Source organism: Coffea arabica, chromosome 6e (assembly GCF_036785885.1).
Source record: "Coffea arabica cultivar ET-39 chromosome 6e, Coffea Arabica ET-39 HiFi, whole genome shotgun sequence".
In the NCBI taxonomy this organism is placed as follows: Eukaryota; Viridiplantae; Streptophyta; class Magnoliopsida; order Gentianales; family Rubiaceae; genus Coffea; species Coffea arabica.
Window position 1 is genome coordinate 49533218 of NC_092321.1, and position 22277 is coordinate 49555494.

The 22277-nt window shown below is 35.9% G+C and overlaps 1 protein-coding gene across 1 annotated transcript; it reads right to left on the minus strand.

The window, feature by feature from the left end:
- Window positions 1–18929: 18929 nt before the first annotated feature.
- Window positions 18930–19792, minus strand: LOC113696820 (uncharacterized). The gene is made up of 2 exons (XM_027216202.1): window positions 19673–19792; window positions 18930–19616 (listed from the first exon to the last, which is right to left on the minus strand). The coding sequence occupies exons 1-2, from the start codon at window positions 19790–19792 to the stop codon at window positions 18930–18932; spliced, it is 807 nt and encodes a 268-aa protein (XP_027072003.1).
- Between the last annotated feature and the right edge of the window lie 2485 nt (window positions 19793–22277).

Here is a 22277-nt window from a genome sequence, read left to right on the forward strand (position 1 = left end):
ATGTCCTATATGATCTGCTCCATTTGATGATTGGCATTCAATTATAATAACTTTTTCTTTTTCTTTTTTTTTTAAAAAATCTTGATTGTTACTTTTATTGTCATGGAAAACATGTATTGGTGTTGTATAAAATGTAGGTTAAAGATTGTTGGTTATATGCTACTAAATTGAAAAACCTTTTAATGATGACAATTTTTTTTATTTGTGATTATTCAACAAATGGTCTTTTTTAAATTGAAATGTTGGTTGTAGCAGGGCTTACATGCTTTGTTTCTCTGGTAGCAATGTATGCAACTGATGTGTTATAATAGCTGTAATAGTATGATATTACACGTGTAATATGTAGATGAGATTTTTAGTTGCTACATTTGTTGTAGAATTAGAAAACTGACCTTTTGTTTACGCTCTATGAATGCAGTAATAGTTGCATAATCTTGAAATTGAAGCCTTGATTTTGTAAGCAATTTCACTTGCACCCCTCACATTTGATACAGTTAAAATAGATATATATTGTTCATAGTAAATTAACTACCTACTACAAAACTTGAGGGTAGTTAAGGAATCAAATTATTTTCTCTCTCTTAATACCAATTTTATATTATTTTTGTATTTGAATTGGGCTGATTTGTTACCAACTAATTAGTTTTAGGGGAGGCTTTTGATATTTTAAAAACCTCAGGGAAGGGTAGTGGAACTGTCAAAAATCTTAGGGGAGGTTTCTGAAATTATCCCTTTATATAACCTACTAACTAAGGAGATTGCTTTCTAAAACAAATGAATATAATACAATACTTTTTTTCAATCTTTTGGCATTAAAACCACAAGGAATTATTCTGTAAGATGATAATATGAAGAGAAAATTTAAGGATTTTGAAGAGCTTATGGTTCTTTAAGACTTGACACACTATCAAAACTTAACGAAGGTAAAGTGGTAATATTTAGAAAACTAAGAAAAAAGAAATTTGCAGTAGTCGAAATTGTTATTGTTCTTTAGGATTCTTTTTGTGGGATGCTATTCCAAACATCATATTTCGTTCGTTTCAATTAGATTTATTTCACCAAAATAATTGAGTTCTAAAACTAAACAAATGAAAAAAAAATCATATTCACGTGCAAAGTATCTGCTCTACTACTAGTCAGACATTTAGAAGGTGATATAGTTGGGTTTCATCTTACCCAAATCCACCTGTTCTAAACAAGATTAGCAAGTGTTATTTGTACATTTTGAGCTTTCGCTAGCTAAAATGTCAACCGAATACAACTTTATATATATATATATATAGAGACACACACACACATTGCAAATAAGATCTTATTCAGATATCTTAAATTAACCATACCAAGTCTTATCGATTGAATATAGTTTTTCCCCTAGAGGCCTGATAAATAAGTGTTTCTTCTACTAATGTCACAAATTGTTTGAAAATTGAAAACATCAGTCCACTTGAAATAGCTTCTTCCCATAATGGTAACACTCACATCTTATTTTGTTGTTTGGCAAAAACTCGATTGCTCGGTTACTGTAGGAATTGATTCACTCAAAATTAATCTCACAATAGGAAATTTGTTTGGCAACGGAAGCCAACAAAGAAATGTTGAGGCGTCAAAATAAACGAAACATCAATATTTATTGACTAGTAATATTTGGAACGTCCAAATTTTAATGCCACGTCAATTTTTTGTTAATATATCACACTACTCTTCTCAAATATAATTAAGTATCCTTATAATTTTGACTTGAAATAGGTAATTTTGCCTTTTTTTTTGCAAAAATTACTGTTAGGGTTCATTTTGAGTTGTGGCAAATGCCAGCCACATTTTCTCCAAGGATTCCAAACTGCTCCTTCTTAATTTTTTTTTAACTGCAGCATTAGCTGATGTGTTTGAACTTTATTCCTGTCTGATATCTAAACATACATTTACTAGATACTAGTAACCATAACAAGGTCAAACCGGGTTATCTTAGGTGGTGCAATGTGATTGGCTGATAAGTTGTCAACTTTGAATTTGGCTTGTCCACTTAGTTTATATTGATTAGTTATTATTAAGCAAACATTGAGACTGGTTTGCAACATGCAAGTTGGAGTTTAGAGGTGGTGAAATCTTTCTTCATATTCGGGTTTTGATTAATCGGTTACAACTTACAATCGACTTGTAGCTAGGCATAGCCATGGTTCCATTTGGAACCAAGAATCGGACCAGAACCGGATCGTTTGGAACCGGACCAGAACCGGAACTAAAATCGTGGAACTAGAATCGTGGTAGAACCTTGGATAAAGGTTCCGGTTCTGGTTCTCTAAAAAATAGAATTAGAACCAGAACCGTTAAAAAATAATTAATATAAGTAGTGAGATAATTCGAAAAAAATTAGTTGTGTTTAATAGGTTTTAAGAAAGTTTAAATTTTATGGGCTTTTTTTTTTATGGGTTTTGATATTTCATCTCAATTTCAATGAAAAAATCATGTATTTTCTTTTCCATTTAAAATGATGACCATTTGATAGTGTAATGTATTTTTTAATTTGACAATGTAACGTACTTTTCATAAAATTTGTATTATCTATTTATTACTTCGTACTTTGTAGAATAATAATAAAATTAAAATATGATCTTTATTTTGTATTTATTTTTTTAATTCTATTTGAAATTTTAAATATATTGTTATATTCGTATTAAAATTGATAAGGATAAGGAATTAAATAAAATTGTATACAACTATACGGAATCAGAACCAGAACCATAAGGAATCGAAATCAGAACTATAAGGAACCAGAACTAGAACCAGAACCATCTTAGATGGTGCGGTTCTGGTTCTACCTCTTTGAAGAACCAGAACCAGCGGTTCTAGAACCGTGGCTATGCCTACTTGTAGCTTCCTTGTTTCTATAAATACCCATCTATTGCGTAATGCAATGAAGTGAAAATGGGATTTGAGTAGTTAACTGTATTGAGAAGTGAAGCGAGTATTTTGAGTGTAATAAAAAATTGTGGGTTGCCTCTAAAGGCATTGGTTTTCTGCTGCAGTGCAGTTTTGACATGCTTGTGAATATTTACTATTTGTTTGCAACGAAGAACAATGTAATGTACAAGACAATCCCCTACCAACTGTTCCGACCTCGATGCCTTTTCTTCCATTACTCAGCCTATGATTCTCTGCATTCTTCAACAAGGCTGCTATAATTTCTGTCTAGCACCAACGTCACCTTCCTGTTCTTTTCTCCCCTCTCCCACATCAACCTGCACTAGCATAGCTCTTTTCCCTGCAACAAGATACTGTCCTCCATTTGCCTCCAATAGCCGTTCTTTTTCTCTAAAAAAAAAAAGAAAAACAAGAAAACTGGCCCCTTCTCCCTCTTGCTAAGGACTCGTAAAAAGCACCAGAAAGATGGCCCTTTTCTTTTGTGCAAATATGATCAACCATAAGAGGATGATAATCTAGGTTGATTGGCTTGTAAGGGGATTTTTTTTAGGGTGGCCTTTGTTGGTGGAATTTGAAGGAAGTTGCTGTTGCCTAACTTTCTGGGTGGCATTGTTGAAGGTTGGGTTGGAAGTTTGGGACTAATGGGATTCGGGCACAGGGGTTGATGGATGAAGTTTAGTGGTGAATTTGGGAAGAACGATGCTGTGTTCTATAGAGGAAACGCCCTCAAACGCGGCAGGGGGAATTTTGAAAAACGTTGTGGCAATAGAAGGGGTTAGCTGTTATTTGGCCAAACTACAATGTATTTTTGGTAATATGGTCAAACCTCAAGGGAGGTAAATGTAATTAATCCAAAAAGAAATGCTCTTTATGGAATTTTGTTAAAGAGGCTGACCTTCCTCAATTATCTTCAGACTTCTAGTAATGCATCCACATTTTAATTTTTTTAAATAACAATTTTGTCTATCTTTTTCCCCTCCTTTATTTCCCTACATCTTGAAGAATACTTTTGCGAATCAAATTTTACCAGTCCTGGATCCATGAGCATATTGGCTGGTCATTATTACGTCAGGAATATTAGTGTTTTTAAGACATTATTTGTCCTTGGCATTATAAAGAGCTGGAATTGTGGTCATGGGAGAAAAATTAGAAAAAAAGAAGAAGCTGATTTTACGGGACATAGTGCAACACTCGCAACACCTTAGGAAGATTTATTGTGATTAATACCTCTCGTAAAGATATCACACACAACAGTGAACCATGCAGTAAAACTCTCACGTGGACCCAATTTAAAAGAAAAAGAGAGAGAGAGAGAAGAAATAGAAAATAAATTATATTCTACTTTTTGTCACTTTTGTTTTAATATCAAGAAATCTGTGTCCTTATCTTTCTGAAACAAAGTTAGTATGTTGAAGAGCAATATACTAACATCAAATACTTTTGAAATAAAAAAGATTAGACATGTTTGTCTATATATATATATATGCAATTCCAAGAGACAATTAATAGAGATTCAATTGGTGGATTTTTTTTTTTTTTTTTTTTTTTGCAAAGAATGGAATGCAAAGAACAATGAATACATGCATCTTTTAGTTTATGATAAGTTTTGATGTGCAATAGGGTTACAGTGATCAATAAACTTATACAGAGAATCATGGTGCCATCCAACCCATCCTTGAATGCAAGTATACAGCCATTTTTTTACTTTTTAACATGAAACAAATTTTCCTACATTGATTCTCCCTTTAATGGAGGTAAGGTTTATCCATTGTAAATAGCTCTATTACCGTGGTTTAAATCTAGCCCTTGTATCATCGAACTTCCAATTATACCATATTTATAGGATGATATTTATCGATACAGTTAACGTGAATGTACCTTTTGTTCATATCATATCAAGACAAATGCCCGGTTTTGACAAAAAGAAAACAGGGAAAAAAATATCCTTCCGTTTTCTTCTCTCTCTCCTGTCTTTCTTTTTCATCTCTTTCTCTCTGTTTCTGTCTCTTTTTTTACTATTTCTTTTATTATAAACACTTCGTGGCATAGGTCAAATCATTGGCATCGAACTCACATGATCATTTTTTTTTTGAGGAAAGAACTCACATGATCCACTTATACATAAAAGAAATCCAAGGAACCTTCGTGTAACGGGGTCGAATATATATAGACACCAAGGAAGCGAAAAAGGCCAGCTCGAATGTCAGGCAGAACCAGGGAAATGTCCTGGGGAGAGTTGCCGGAGTTTGGAGAGCTTGCAAGGCGGTGCTAACACCCGCAAAACAAACTCTAATGACCATCAGCCCCCACTGCAGCTTGGTTGGCATGTCGGAAATTATGGGACCATGATCATCAGATTCAGGCAGTCTTCTTTTGTAACTCACTCGAGGTTGTCGTCGATGTTGATGGCGATGGGTATGGGTTGTGGCTGTGGGGCTACTGAGTCACCCGTCCTATTCTGCCATCCGAAATTCGGCAGCTCAAGAAGAAAGCCCATACCAAGAGGAAGGCTAAAACAACAGTACTGGATTCTCCCCTCATTTCTCAGTGCTCACAGTATATATATTATATGGGCAATTACGTATAACTGGCGGTAATATTATTAAAGCAGACACTGGCAGGAAGTGTTTGTATACTAGTAGGGATTTCTACTACAACACTGAAAGGGATTGGGATTTATACGACACTGGTGAGCAGGGTTTGTGGGCATACGTGGGTTTTTGGTATGGGAGGGATATTGCGGGGAAAATGTCATGACGGTTTTCAAACAATTTTGTAGTATTAATAGAAGAAGTTATAAAATTCTTCTCTCCAACATTTCAGTCTTATCCTTAAGAAAAATGTATTAATAGAAGAGTTAATGGGACTTAAAAAAGCCTATATTTAGAAGAAATGGGAGACGCGCGAGAGGCAATATAAATGTATGTGGTCGAGTTTGATGCATAGTTCTTACAGTCCATAAAATTGATTTCAATTGCTTAGGGACCAATGGAATCTTCTGTCATAACAATTTTGACACTGTGAACTTTTGCACTTGCGATGGGGTAAAGATGGCAGCTCCAATTCAAATCAGCTCAATTTCAAAGCTTTTATCGTCACGGAGGGAATATATAGATTACAAACTCAAATTTTACATCAAAATTGTGTTAGTTTGTATTGAATGTGTTGGGTGTGGGCCAGCCCATTTGTGGGCCAACCCATAAATAACACTTAAGGGTTTCTCAAGTAGATTAGAGCACTCGACAGCCGCAAGAAGCAATTTTCTTTCTTCGGTCTTCGTGTGAAGAAAATAGCCAGCCGTCACTCTTGGGAAAATTACGAAGAGAGAGAAAGAACTAGAGAGAGAGAGAGTTTAAGGTCTTGATTGGAAGGTGATTCGAAACTCGATTGAAACGAAATTTTACACACGCGATCCTCTCATCAAGTTCTACTCATCTATCTGTTCAGATTTCAGATTTCCTCTTCGTTTGGTAACACCTTTCCAAACTCACTTCTTTGACAGTTGTAATTTTTGGGGGGTGATTTTGTAGCAGATTGGCTTGGTTGGTATTGGTGATATAATTATCGTCTGACAGTTTCGGATAGACCTGTGTATTCCCATTATTGTGATAGTAGAGTTTTTTGACTGGACTAGGTCCCGTGATTTTTTCCAATTTGGGTTTTCCACGTAAAAATCTTGGTGTCCTGTGCCTTTTAATTTTCCTGTATTTTATTATCACTGTTGGTATTATTACTTGGTGATTTGGTTTATTCCTTTTTAACTGGTACTTGGGGGGAAAGAGAAATTTATCCTGGACTAACTCTGATATTTTGTGCCTGTACTGGTACCCCTTTCCCAACAAGTGGTATCAGAGTAGTCAGGTTAGGCTGCTCATTTGTACTGGTTAAAAATGAATGATTCGGATAGTGTTTGCATGATAAAATTGAATGCCACTAATTATTCAATTTGGAAGCCCAGAATGGAAGACTACTTGTATTGTAGAGATTTGTTTGAGCCTATTCTAGGGGATAAATGTAGACCAAGTGATATGAGTGATGAAAAATGGGCTAATATGCACAGAAAAACTGTTGGTAATATTAGAAAATGGATTGGTCAAAGTATTTTTCAACATTTTGCTAATGACACCAGAGCTGATATATTATGGAAAAAGCTTGAGAGTATGTATGAAAGAAAGACCGGTTTGAACAAAACTAGTTGTCTGAAGCAGATTACTCGAATGAGATATAAGGATGGGAAAGATATGACTAAACACTTGAGTAATTTTCAGGGATTGATAAACCAGGCAACTACATTAAATTTGAATCTGGATGATGAAGTGCAGGCTTTATTATTATTCAGTTCACTACCGGACAGTTGGGAAACCGTGGTGGTCTCCATCAGTAATTCAGCTCCGAATGGTGTGTTGACCATGGCTATTGCAAAAGAGGCTGTGATGAATGAAGAGTTCAGGAGGAAGGGACAAGGAATTATCTATGAGACCTAGGCCCTGGTGACAGAAAAGAAAGAAAGAAGAGGGAGAAGCAAAAGTAGAGGATCCCACAACAGGAATGACAAATTCAGAGGCAGGTCTGAGTCGCGAAAAAATGTTGCATGCTATTATTGTAAAAAGAATGGACATTATATGAAGGAGTGCAGAATCCTAAAACGGGATCAGGCTGAGAAAAAGGGTAAGGCGAAGGAAAAAAATGATGAGGACACTACAGCAGTTGTGGCAGCTCATGATGATATATTTGTGTTCTGTGATGATGGTCAGGTGAATATTATTCATTATGACAGTGATTGGGTAGTTGATTCAGGTGCATCCTACCACGTTACTCCTCACAGGCATTTCTTCTCAACCTACACCAAAGGAGATTTCGGATGTGTTAGGATGAAAAATGAGATCTCATGCAAAGTTGTTGGCATGGGAGATACATATTTGGACACAGATATCGGGTGCCAACTGATATTGAGAAATGTTCGACATGTTCCTGATATTCGACTTAACCTTATTTCTACAGGAAAACTTGACGATGAGGGCTATTATAGCTCGAAAGGTGGAGGCAAATGGAAACTCAGCAAAGGAAATCTCATTGTTGCCAGAGGAAAGAAGCATAGTACACTCTACGTGATGCAAGCCAAGTTGAGGAAGGGAGAAATCAATGCAGTTCGTGATTTATCAATTGACCTTTGGCATAGGCGACTTGGACACATGGGTGAAAAGGGAATTCAGACACTTGTTCGCAAACAGCTCCTACCTGAAGTTAGAGGTAATGCACTTAAGCCTTGTGTTGACTGCATTTATGGGAAACAACACAGAGTTGCATTCAAAAATTTTCTTCCATCTAGAAAATTGAATCCGTTAGAATTGGTGCACACTGATGTTTGCTATATGAAAGATAAGTCTCTTGGTGGTGCTATTTATTTTGTAACTTTTATTGATGACTTTGCTAGAAAGGTTTGGTGTTTTGTTTTGAAATCCAAAGATCAGGTTTTGGATGTGTTTAAAGACTTTCATAGCAAAGTTGAAAGAGAAACTGGTAAGCAGTTAAAGTGTGTACGTGCTGATAATGGTGGTGAGTACAGAGGACCATTTGAAATCTATTGCAAGTCCCATGGAATCAGATTGGAGAAAACTGTACCAAAAACTCCTCAAGAGAATGGAGTAGCAGAGAGGATGAACAGATCCATCACTGAGCAGGTTAGATGTATGCTCTCTAATGCTAAATGGCCAAAACCCCTTTTGGGGTGAGGCAATGAGGATTGCAGTTGATTTGATAAATCTTTCTCCATCAGTCCCTCTGGATGGTGATATCCCAGAGAGGGTATGGACGAAAAAAGATGTGTCATTTAAGCATTTGAGAGTTTTTGGTTGCCGGGCATTTGTTCATATTCCCAAAGATGAAAGGTCAAAACTTGATGTAAAATCAAAACAGTGTATCTTCTTGGGTTATGGACATGAAAATTTTGGTTATAGGTTTTATGATCCTATTGAGAAGAAGGTGATCAGGAGTAGAGATGTTGTCTTCTTTGAAGATCAAACTATTGAAGACATTGATAAAGGTGATAATTCAAAATCTTCAGATGACATTCCTGCTAGCTCAAATTCAGATCCAGATCCAATTCCAGTATCTGTTGATTTTAATCAAGGGGGAGTTAAGACAGAGAAGAGAGAGGATGTTAATGATGATGATAATCCTACTGGTGATGAACCTGAGCATGAGACACCACCTACACCACCACCACCACCACAAGAAGAGTTTAGAAGATCTACCAGAGAGAGGAGACCTTCTAGCAGATATAATCCTCATGTTGTAAACAGATGGAGGAGAGCCTGAGTCATACTGTGAGGCTTTAGAGCATGAGAACAAAGAAGATTGGTTGCGAGCCATGCAAGAGGAAATGGTGTCCCTACATGAGAATCATACTTATGATTTAGTGAAATTACCTAAGGGTAAGAGAGCTCTGAAGAACAAATGGGTTTACAGGTTGAAAACTCAGGAGCACAGCTCACAACCAAAGTACAAAGCAAGATTGGTTGTGAAGGGATTTAGTCAAAAGAAGGGTGTAGATTTTGAAGAAATCTTCTCTCCTGTGGTAAAAATATCATCAATTCGAGTTGTTCTTGATATTGCAGCTAGTTTGAATTTAGAAATCGAACAACTTGATGTGAAGACAACTTTCCTGCATGGCGACTTGGAAGAGGAGATTTACATGGAGCAATCGGAGGGGTTCAAAGAAAGTGGTAAGGAAAATCTTGTATGCCGTCTCAAGAAGAGTTTGTATGGGTTAAAACAGGCACCGAAACAGTAGTATAAGAAGTTTGACTCCTTCATGATAGATCATGGGTACCACAGGACTACATCTGATCATTGTATTTATGTGAAAAATTTTTCAGATGGTGATTTTGTTATTCTCTTGCTATATGTTGATGACATGTTGATTGTTGGTCGTGATACTGTGAAGATTGACAGGTTGAAAAAGGAGTTAAGTAAATCCTTTGCAATGAAGGATTTGGGTCCGACTAGACAGATACTGGGGATGAAAATCTCACGTGACAGGCAAAATGGGAAGCTCTGGTTGTCTCAAGAAAAATACATTGAGAAAGTACTCAACAGGTTTAACATGAGCAAGGCTAAGGAAGTCTCAACTCCACTTGCAGGTCACTTTAAGTTGAATATCAAACAGTGTCCTACAAGTGAGAAAGATAAAGAAGACATGAAAAAGGTTCCTTATGCTTCGGCTGTTGGTAGTTTGATGTATGCTATGGTTTGCACCAGGCCAGATATTGTTCATGCAGTTGGAGTGGTCAGTCGGTATCTCTCTAATCCAGGTAAGGAGCATTGGAATGCTGTCAAATGGATTCTCAGGTATCTCAAGGGAACTCCTAGATTGTGTCTACGTTTCGACAATGGTAAAATTATGCTAGATGGATACACTAATGCAGACATGGCAGGTGATCTTGATAATAGGAAGTCCACATCTGGGTACTTGATGATTTTTGCAGGAGGAGCAGTATCATGGCAAAGTAAGTTACAAAAATGTATCGCCCTTTCTAGTATGGAGGCAGAGTATATTGCAACCACTGAAGCATGCAAGGAGACTCTTTGGTTGCAGAAATTCCTGCAGGAGTTGGGTATGAAACAAGACAAGTATAGTCTTTACTGTGACAGTCAGAGCGCTATTCATTTGTGTAAAAACTCTACATTTCACTCTCGATCCAAACACATTGATGTGAGATATCATTGGATTCGGGAAGTACTGGATTCCAAGTTGTTGACACTTGAAAAGGTGCATGCAGATAATAATGGTGCTAACATGTTTACCAAAGTATTGCCTAAGGAGAAACTCTTGTTTTGCAGACAAGAAGCAGGTTTGGTAGAACCCCCCCAAATGAGTTGGAAGGGGAGATTGTTGGGTGTAGGCCAGCCCATTTGTGGGCCAACCCATAAATAACACTTGAGGGTTTCCCAAGTAGATTAGAGCACTCGGCAGCCGCAAGAAGCAATTTTCTTTCTTCGGTCTTCGTGTGAAGAAAATAGCCAGCCGTCACTCTTGGGAAAATTACGAAGAGTGAGAAAGAACTAAAGAGAGAGAAACTTTAAGGTCTTGATTGGAAGGTGATTCGAAACCCGATTGAGACGAAATTTTACACACGCGATCCTCTCGTCAAGTTCTACTCATCTATCTGTTCAAATTTCAGATTTCCTCTTCGTTTGGTAACTTCTTTCCAAACTCACTTCTTTGACAGTTGTAATTTTTGGGGGGGTGATTTTGTAGCAGATTGGCTTGGTTGGTTTTGGTGATATAATTGTCGTCCGACTATTTCGGATAGACCTGTGTATTCCCATTATTGTGATAGTGGAGTTTTTTGACTGGACTAGGTCCCATGGTTTTTCCCAATTTGGGTTTTCCACGTAAAAATCTTGGTGTCCTGTTCTTTTTAATTTTCCTGCATTTTATTATCACTGTTGGTATTATTACTTGGTGATTTGGTTTATTCCTTTTTAACTGGTACTTGGGGGGGGAAGAGAAATTTATCCTGGACTAACTCTGATATTTTGTGCCTGTACTGGTACCTCTTTCCCAACAGAATGTTGTAAAAATTAATCGATACTGAACAAGAACTCAACTTATGATGCTTCAGATCTTTTTAATCTGCCCTATACTTGCGAGAGAAGGCTTAATTAATTAACAAAAAAATTTTATGGAAGTTTTCCAAGGAAGGGTGTTAAGTCTTAAAAAAAAAAGTAGTTAGTGGTACCACTGTGTGTGTGGCTGTTGACATTGGTTCAGGGCATATAAAATTATTTTAATCTAATGTACTTAACTGAAAAATTACTCATTTGAATTGCTATTTTTGAGAATTTTTATAAAAAAATATACTGTAACGATTTGATATATGTAAGATAAAAAAGCGATTGAAAAATATGTTCACAGAAAACGTGAAATTTTTTTTTGAAAAAATAACAATCCAAATAAGATTACGTGTGTTTTAATGTGTGGATCATCGTTTCTATCTATTTTCCCTCTTTTCTTCCTTGATCATCAATTTTTGTCTATTCTCCCTCTTTTCTTCCTCTTTCACCTTTTCTTTCCCCTCCCTTTTTTCTTCCTCTTTCACCTTTACTCTCCCCTCTCTCTTTTCTCTTTACTTCACCTTTTTAGTTGCATTTGGTAGGAGGGTTTTGAGATTTGGAATTGGATTCATCCCCATCCGAGTTGCTTGGTCAAGAGGCTACTAATGCTTGCTCCACCTATTTTGTTCCTAAGATATTAGTCTTACTAATAAATTAACATATTATGCTTGCAGCATTAATCAAGATGAGGAATGGTATAGAATCTTCCAGCTGTCAATGTGCACCTTCAATGTCACACTTCCAGTTTGGAGCATTTGCTCCAATTGCTTTATGCAAGTGTAACATTGAAGTTGACTTTTGACTCTGGACCCCCAAAAAAAAAAATCCGGACCAATTTAGGAGGTATTGGTTTATAAACCAATCTCACACCAAGTATTTCATTAAAATTAAAAGGAAGAATTGTTAAACTCTTTCTCTCTTTTCACAGCATCTTCGTTCGCTTCTCTCTATGGTCTTCCACTCATGGTCATTTGAGCGACTTTTATGTTCAAATATGAGTCTCTCATTTATGTAAAAATTGTTTGGGTCTGGAATTTCTTTTCATCTTAATTGAAATCTAAGAAGCTAGTAAAAAAAGGGGAGAAAAAGGCAAAGGTTTGGATTCAAGAAGGAATTACAATTACTTAGATTAGTAGTTGGGAAATGTGAGAACCCGTAAAACCCTAATTATTTTCCTAGGGTTTATTTCCCCTTAATTGCATGTTTTCTGCATTTTCGGGCCTAGGAATATTTTTCTGGTAGATTTTATGAGTAATTATAGTTTTTAGATGATTTTTCTAGCATTGGTGAATGTTTAGAAAATTAAGAGTATATTTTGGACGTGGGACCCACTAGTGCGAAAAGTACGGCAAAATTCGGCCAATAAGGTTAAGTTTCGGATACTGGTGGAAATTTATCGGGTGTTAAGAGATAAGTAGAGGGTGACATGGCATTGATGTGAGAGGAACCAAGTGATAGGAAGGCATTAAATGAAGTGCCAAGTGGCACTATGTGATTGGTCCACTTGTTGGACATTTTTGACTTTTCTTATCATGGATTAAATATCTCAAAAATTGACTCAAAATTCATTCTTTCTTACCTCTTGTTGGCCGATTCTCTCTCTTGGACAAGGAAGAAAAACTTCTTCAATTTACAAGCTTCAAACTATCTCAATCTTCCATTCCAACCAATTAAACTTAGATTTGCTCCATAAAATCACTCCATTAGGTGCTAGTAAGTGACTTGGTGAAGTTGTTTTGAAGCTCTAAGGTGGCCAACCTCTCTATCTCTCTTAATTTCTTGGTAAGTGATGCTTGAACACCCTACTACACCTAATGATGGTTATAGTATGCTTGGAAGTGGCTTGAGTGTTGGAATATATGATTTATTTCTTGGTTTGGTTTGATTTGGTGAAGTTTTCCATTTTATGATGAATTTTCTGGTTTCATATGATTTTGATGTTTTGGACTAGTATGATGGTTGGTAATAAGGGGCTTTGGCTCTAGTAGGTGTGAATTGTTGTTAAATGCAATCAATTTTGGATTTGGAATGAAATGTGAAAAGTTAGGGTTCTTGAACCCCTATTCTGTCCGAAATTTTAGGTCATATCTAGAGGCCGAATTGGACTTTGCTCAAAACATGAAAGTTGTAGGTATTGATGAGTTTAGTGTGCCTGCAAAATGTCAGGGCAATTGGACAAGTGTAGAGTGAGTTATGCCGTTTTTACTGTTGCTGTTTTTGGTGCACAGAATGTCCGAACTGCGATAGTAATTGCCTGTTTTGACTGGAATTGGTTTGGATTTTGGAGTTGGTGTCTTCTGATGAAATGTAGCTGGATGTCTTAAATAACTTATGCCTTTGGAATTTCGGCATTTGGACTTGTATGGACTGAGATATACCGATTACAATTTTCTGTGTTTTGCAAACCTGTTTTGGTGATTCTGGTTTAGTGTTTGGCATTTTTGACCTAGTTGGGTCAGGAACTGGATTGAGTGACCTTCTACATTGTTGTAGCCCTGTCCCATAGCTTCGAAACGGTGGGTCTTACACCCCCATCCGATAATTGTAGTGAGAGTTGTGCCATTACCGCATTAGGACGTCAAAACCGGTTTTCTTATCAAGGCCTAAGTTAAAGCCCTTTTCCTAATTTCTGGTTTCCTATGATGCTTATATATGTTTATAAAACCCTATTGGGGTTGTGAATTGGTGTTGTTTATGGCTCGGTATGGTTTCTTGTTTTATGATAATGTGAGCTATGGAACGGCTCTTGACATGAAATGCTTATGTGTGTTGTTGGGTTGTGTTTGACGAAAAATAATGAAGCCTTATGGCTGGAAAATTTGGTAAACACAAAGGGCATGCTGCCCGAATTTTTACTCGAGATTTAGAAAACTATATTCTCGACTTGAGTAAAGGTTAAGTATTTAACCCTTGAATTTCCATGCATGAAACCCTATTGGGCGATAATTGGTTTGACTTTATGACTCGTTATCGAGTCTTATGGTATTTGTTTACATGTTCTAGGGCGTGACGATAGCTCACGACATTCTCCTGACGGAAGTGCATGAAATAGCACTTAATTGATTGGTGAGTGTACTACTCACTTGTGTGCTATTATATGGCTTTGATATTTGAACTTGAGATGTTGTATGTTAATGGATTGATGTGAGAGTGTACTTTATCACTCTCACTTATTGTTTCACATGTTATTGAAAAGTTATTGGAAAGTTATTGGAAAGTTATATGAACTGATATATGAAATGAAATACATGACTTGATATCGATTGGACAAGTATCCAACGACTACAAATGTTATCATTGAGCTCAACCCCATTGGTAGTTGATTGAATCGAGCCGACAAGGGTTTGGTCGTGACAATTAATGAGCCTTGGGTAAAGTTATAAGGAATCTTGTAGTATGAGAGACTCTTGATTCCGGTATACTCGAGTAATACCACAGTGCAAGTGTTTGGAGTGCGGGCCCGGTAGGGGGATGTTTGGTGGAAGGAATGGGAGAGAAGAGGAGTCTACAGTTGGTTACTTTTCAAACATTGACGGAGAGTCAATGAGACCGATCAAGAATTCAAACGAGGAAAAGGGCTCTTGAGAGCCACCCGTATCCTTTTATCCTCATTATTAATGTGTGGCTTTATTTATTTTGGTAAATTGGACTGTTAAGCTTGATGTATCCATGAACTTGGTTGCTTGAGTTGTATTCTCACTGGGCAATTAGCTCACCCCGTTCCTTTTGTTTTCCTTACAGGAATATGACTCTTTTGGAATGAATTTTGATAAATGGTTGCCAAATGAACTAGATGAATGACTCTTTTGTATTGTATATAAAATGGGACCCTAAATGTATCATTAGGGCCGTTTTCACTTTTGTTTTGGCAAACCATATATGTAGTGACTTTTGTATCACTTTTACATGTCATTTTGGTTTGTAAAGGCTAAATGTTATGGGGTATATGTAATTCGATGTTTGGTTGGGTTCGGACGAGTCGGTTACTATTCATGGCCGACTCCGGGTTTCATTTTCTTTTATTTTGGGTTATTTTGCCCTTTTGCCTTATTTGCGCGCGTTATAAGTTTCGGAACGTGAAAGATCGCTCTATACTGCACCGTTAGTCCTGGCGAGAGCTGGGCAGGCAGTCCGCTAACCTCTTTGGTTCGCCTTAGGGGAAAGTGGGGCTGTTACAGGAAACAAGGAAGCAAAAAAACAAACCTAATGGTGCTGTCTTGAGCTATGGCAAAAGCACTTCCATGAATGATAAATAGACTTGATATTGACCAATTTCATCAAGGTGTTAAGAGTGTTTGTTCTATTAAAAAACTAAAGGGATAATTTCAGAAACCTCCCTTGAGGTTTTTAACAATTTCACTTAGTTCCCTTGAGATTTGAAAAATTACATATACCTCCCCCAAGTTTACCCTTTCCGTAACAAAAACTATTTAATGGTCAAAATTTTGAATGAATAATCCAAAATGCCCTCATGAAATTGTGAAGTTCATTTTACCTTCTTACAAAATTGTTGAAAAACTATGGAACATGCACAAAATTTCAAACTCATTTTCAACCCTCATCTCTACTATCTTAACCCTTTTCATATTACCACATTTCAAATTAGTACTATTATCACCATGACCATTACCACTATCAATCCCTAAATTCTAAAGCCTCAATTGAAATTTAAAAAATTGTATTGTTAAACTCAAAAAATTTTAGGGATACTTTCAGAAACCTCCCCTGAGATTTCTAACAATTTCATTAAGTTCCCCTAAGATTTGAAAAATTACACTTACCCCCCTTAATTTGATAGTTTTAGTAACAATATCTTAAAATAATATTGACTTAGACAATTTTTTAAATGAATACCCAAAAATGCCATTGTGGAATGAGTTTTAATTTATTTTCCTATACAATTATAAGATTATTTAGTATAATTATAAGGAAAAGGTTCCAAATTTTTCATGTTCACAAATTTTTCATGTCCATATCTACTATTTGATAAACAACAATAATAATAATTTTATTACTATGATATGATATTTTTTATGGTATTTTATTATGGATTTAGATTTATAAGATAGAAAAGAAAATATTGAAATAATTCATTTAGAGTTTATCAATTTTTGGAGTAGTGGGATTATCATAATTTAGTAGTATTTTTGGGCCATTTCTTTTTCATTTATTGTTGATTTTAATACCAATAAATAGAAAACAAATATCAGCAAAAATATTGGATTACATATAAAATTAACTTGTCAAAAAAATCACTGGTTCAACATTGTTATAATAGAAACTTAGAGACAATAGTGGTAGTTCTACAGTTTTATTGGTGAAAATTTTAAAAAGGAATAAGAAAGAAAAAGAATGAAAAAATAATTTTAAAACTCATTCTAAGTATAAGCAAACCAAATAAGAGAATTTCATTAAAACATTTAAGGGTAAAATTGTCATTTTAAATGACAAGGGAGGTATGTATAATTTTTTAAACCTCAGGGGAGCTCAGTGAAATTGTCAGAAACCTCAGGGGAGGTTATTAGTCAAATCATCTATTGCCAAGGTACAATTAAAAAAAACATGTGTCAACCATTAGTGGCTAATCTCCAAGAAATATCTCTCCGGTTAGTTTTCAAACAAAAGACTCTTCCAATTTATGGTTAACCAATTTAAGGATATAAAATATTCAATTCGCATTCAACAGCAGACGGTTTGACTATTAAGTAAAATCTCAACATTAAGTCCCATGAATCAGCAAGCTAACAATTTATTCGCATTCTTCCACATTTTTCAATACTAGCACATCCCCTTTTTTTTTTTTTTAAAAAAAAATCCCTGCACTCAAGTTTTTTTTTAGGAAAAAAAGCTTAGTCCTTAGCCATTCAATCCTTTTGATACGAATTCCGACATTTGTCAAATGAAGGAGTCCGGTTACTCAACTTTTATCGCTAAAGGACCACATATTCATAGTTATCGTCATTTTTTCATGCAAAAGTCGACACTTGTGATGAATACTCCTGGTTATTAGGCAACGATACTAGCAGAGTATAGCCAAATACTATCCATAGATAAGTACAAAATACAATTAAAAATCACAAACCCACTTCATTTCCCAAACATAGAGAACTAAGATTAATAGTTGAACCAATTTACACACAAAATGCCAGACAAACATTTACAATGCCTAGAAAAATCAATCAAAAATTATAAAAAGCCACAAAATCTTAAATATTCATTAGAGAGACACCCTTAGATCTTATCCATGTCATATTTAACACCTTAGAGTGTAAAATCTTAACAATAGAAAAAATTGAAACATCTAACCATCGTTTATCAGGGACAACCACAAATATGCACAAAGATAGGCAAAAATTGGATAAAATTCGAAAAAAATTGAACAAAAAATTTCAACAAAAATGCCTACATTTGCATTTTTCCAACATACTTCTTCCCCACACCTAAATCTTACATTATCCCCAATGTAAGCAATAAAGAATCAAAAGAGAAGGAAAAAGGGACAACGAAACTTCCCTGGTCAACTAGGGGGCATGGATGACTACATGTTAGGAGCAAAAGGTGGGTTGAATTCTACATGCGGCGGAGAAGAGTAAAGAAAGAAAGAAAGAAAAAGAAAGGAAAGAAAGTAGGGAGAAAGAAAGAAAAAGGAAAAGAGAAGAAAGAGAGAAAAAGAAAGAGTGAAAAAGAAAAGGAAAAGGAAAAATCTTTTTTTTTTTATCCTTCTAACTGAAACAAGACGCAGGCAAGTCAAAAAGTGGAAGAATCTTCTGATCATGACTTTGGAAAATTTCTTCCTAGCACGTGACCAAAAGGCGCGGGCACGTCATAAAGACTGGGAGTTTTCTGACCTTGCATTGTGAAACTTTTTTTCAAGTGCGTGACCAGAAAGCGTGGGCACGTCAAAAAGTAGAAGAGTCTTTTGATGGTGACTTTAGAGAATTTCTTCCTAGCATGTGACCAGGAGGCGTGGGCACGTCATGTTGACCCCTTGACTCTTCAAATTCTGTCTTCGTAAAAATGATGGACTCTTATGTTAAGTGCGAACGCGCCTTTGTTTAACTACAAAATACAGACATTAAATGGGCAAAACGAGACACAAATATAAAAAATGAAGAAAATTAAATTGAAATTAACATTAGACAGAGTTGGATTGCCTTCCAATGAGCACTTTTCTTTAATGTCTTTGACTAGACATGGAGCATCATTTCTCAATCCGGTTGTAATTTGAGTTTTTTTGCAATTTGTGGCATATTTTCAGGATCCAGATCACCATTACGGGCAACCATCTTCTTTAACTTTTTGCCTATTTTTCCATCAAATGTTAATTTCAACTCCTGATATTTGTTCGCAACAACTTTCAACTTACCCCTGTAATTAAATTCAGAAAATTTTCATACAAAGGGATAAATAGCATGAATGGCAAACACAAAATGAGAGTTAACAGGATGTATCATTGTATCAAAAATATTAAAGTGGACTACTTCTCCATCAAATTCTATTGTAAGAGTACCCTCACTAACATCAATCTTAGTTTGGGTAGTACTCAAGAAGGTTCTTCCTAATATAATGGGTGATAGATTTGGAGCACTTCTATCATTCGTATAAAGCACATAAAAATCAACAGAAAAAATTAATTCATCTACTTGCACTAAAACATCCTCAATTACCCCATCTAGATAAGCAAATATATGATCAGTCAATTGAATTATTACCCCTATTTCTTTTAAAGGTCCTAAATTTAAGGAATTATAAATTGATTTAGGCATCACGTTAATAGAAGCCCCTAAATCTAGCATGACATTTTTAATTTTAGAATGTCTGATCTTATAGGGGATAATAAACATATCTGGATCCCCACATTTAGGTGGTAGTTTTCTTTGTAAAATCATTGAGGCGTTCTCACCTACCACAATCTGCTTATCCCCTCTCAATTTTTTCTTTTTGACACACAAGTTCTTCAAGAATTTAGCATATTTTGGCACTTGCTTGATCGTGTCCAACAAAGGAATATTGATTGCTACCTTTCGAAACGCCTCTAGGATCTCTTTCTCTTTGTCTTGCTTTTCGACTTCTCCAACCTGTTAGGAAAAGACGGTAGATTAGATCTAATTTTAGTTATAGAATCAGGAATTACCTCTGGGTTCGTGCTTCTTGTTCCTTCCTCCTCAAGTTCTTTTTCGATCCAGTCTTTATTCTTATCTTTTGGAGTCACGAGTTTGGGTCCCTCAACTTCCTTTCCGCTTCTTAAGGTCATGGCGCTTAGATTCTTTGGGTCCACTTCGGGTTGAGATGGCAATTTTCCTTAAGTTTGGGATTCCAGATGATTGATTGATATTGCCATCTAACTTATTTGATTCCTTATATCTTGCATCTAATTAATTTGATTTCGTATATCTTGCATATCAGACTCCGTCTTCTGTTGAAACTGCATAGTGTTAGCAGTTATGCTTTCATCACGTCTTCTAACGATGGACTCGAATTGGAAGGAGGAGCTTGTGGCTGAGATTGGTATTGATGTTGGTATCCCTGTTGTCTATTTGGTATGAAGTTCTGCTGTTTGTTTCCTCCATAGTTGAGGTTCGGATGATCCCTCAAACCTGGGTTATAGGTACTAGAGTATGGATCAGACTGCTCTCTTGGCATGAGCATGTGACTACCCATATTTACCTGTTCAACTCCTTCATCTTGTAACATTGGACACTTATCTGTGGGATGACTCGTGTCTTTACAAATATCACATGCTTTGGCCTGCTACAAATTCCCTACAGCCAACTATCGAATAACCGAAGTTAATTCATATAATTGTTGTTAAATTGATAAGACATTTACCTCATTTACTTGACAAGTATGGACATCCTTTCTTGTGCCAAATTGTTGACAAATTTTTGCCATCCTTTCTATCAATTCTCAAACTTCTTGAGGAATCTTATTCACCAAGGGATCTCTACTAGCAGCATCTATAAGGCTCCTATCTCTAAAGAGTAAACCCTCGTAGAAGTACTGAATCAGCAATGGTTCACTTATCTGGTACTGAGGGCATCTAGTACACAGTTTCTTGAATCTTTCCCAGTAGTCATAGAGAGACTCCTCAAGATGCTATGTAATGACACATATCTCTTTCCTCAAACTGGCAGCTCTAGATGCAGAAAAATATTTTTCCAAAAATTTCTTCTTTAGTTGCGCCCAAGTTGTGATACTACCTGTTGGCAGATAGTATAACCAATCTTTAGCCGAATCCTTAAGAGAAAAGAAAAATGCTCTCATTTTTATCTGTTCTTCAGTAATCCCAGGGGGTTTCTGTGAGGACCCGAAAATTTTCTTATTTATCGAATATTACAAGTTTACTTAAATATTTATTTACTCATTTTCTCCAAATTATTTATTTCGACCATTTACAGATCCATTTATATGGAACAACGCCTCTTTTATATTTTAAAGCATTTTGTTGGAAAATTTAATTTTCAAAAATTCGTTTAGTTCGGAATAACGAGTACACATTTTTTGAGGCTATACTTGAATCGGGAGTGTATTAATATTGGAGAATTAAGAATGATCAATAGTAGATAAAGAAAAGTTAATTGAGGAATTAAAGGTGAATGAGTTCTAAGTAAGTGTATACCGCTTGCGCGTCGATAATTTTCCGAAAGACGCGCTGATACAAATTTATTGGAGATTTGAGGAAGTAATACAAGACTCATGTGAAGACTCACAAAATTCATCTATTTTAAACTCCTAATTCAAGCTCATTTAATTTTTTATTTGGTCAATTGCCCTGAATATTATTTTCTAACCTTTTTAGACCTAATTATATGGATTTATAGCTTAGTTATATTTTTAAAGTGACTTGTTTCAAAATTTAATTTTTGGAAGCTCGTTAAGTGAAAATAGTGAATACGCGATTGGAGTCAATAATCGATTCGAGAATACAATAAACTTGGAAAATTAGAGGCTTGCACAATGGTCTTAAAATAGGTGTTTTGGATGCCTAAGTATTCAAGTGATAGCTAGTGGTACTATCGTTATAAGAATTTCTTAGAGATTTCGCGTTATCGCGCTTAAATTGGAAATACGCGTTTTCACACGCGCGATTTAATTGAGAGACTTTAGACCCTTATTTTGGGACAATTAAGATTGAATAATATTAATATGAATAGAAGTGCATTAGAGGTTTAGTGCACTAGTGAAATAAACTCGAGAGGAATCGAGCACAAAACGCGCGTGTACGCGCACTATTCCTAGTTGACTTTTGAAACAACTTTTGGCCAAATTCTAAAGCTTCTCACGGAAGCTTACCATCAGCATTAGCTCTTCATTTCCTGCTCCAAGACAGCCGGCCACCATCCCAAAGAAGAACAACTCAAGTTCTTCAAATTTTCTTCACCTAAACTTGCTCCAAATCTTCACCATTTCACCTCAAATTTCAACCACACTTAGCTAATCACTTGGAGACCACATTAAGCTACAAAAGGGGGCTGCTTTCCACAGTTTTCTTGAGCTAAGATAGGGCCAAAATTCTGCCCTTGTTCACCAACACAAGTAAGTGACGATCAACCCTCAAATTCTTGGCCTATGGAAATTGATTTACACTTATGAGCTTAGATAATCATGTGGATGGCTTGTTATTGTTGGAAAATTTTGAATGTGGGCTCTATGAACTCCCACTCTTGGATTGATGGCTGATGTGATGCTTGATGATGGATTTAATGTTGGTTTAGTGCTCAAATTGGTAGATTAATAGT

Excerpts from the sequence above, each read along its gene's own strand:
- LOC113696820 (XM_027216202.1), bottom strand. The coding sequence starts at position 19,792 with ATGACCTTAAGAAGCGGAAAGGAAGTTGAGGGACCCAAACTCGTGACT. Across the intron at positions 19,617-19,672 it reads CAAGAAGCACGAACCCAGAG|GTTGGAGAAGTCGAAAAGCA; the intron begins GTAATTCCTGAT and ends TTTTCCTAACAG.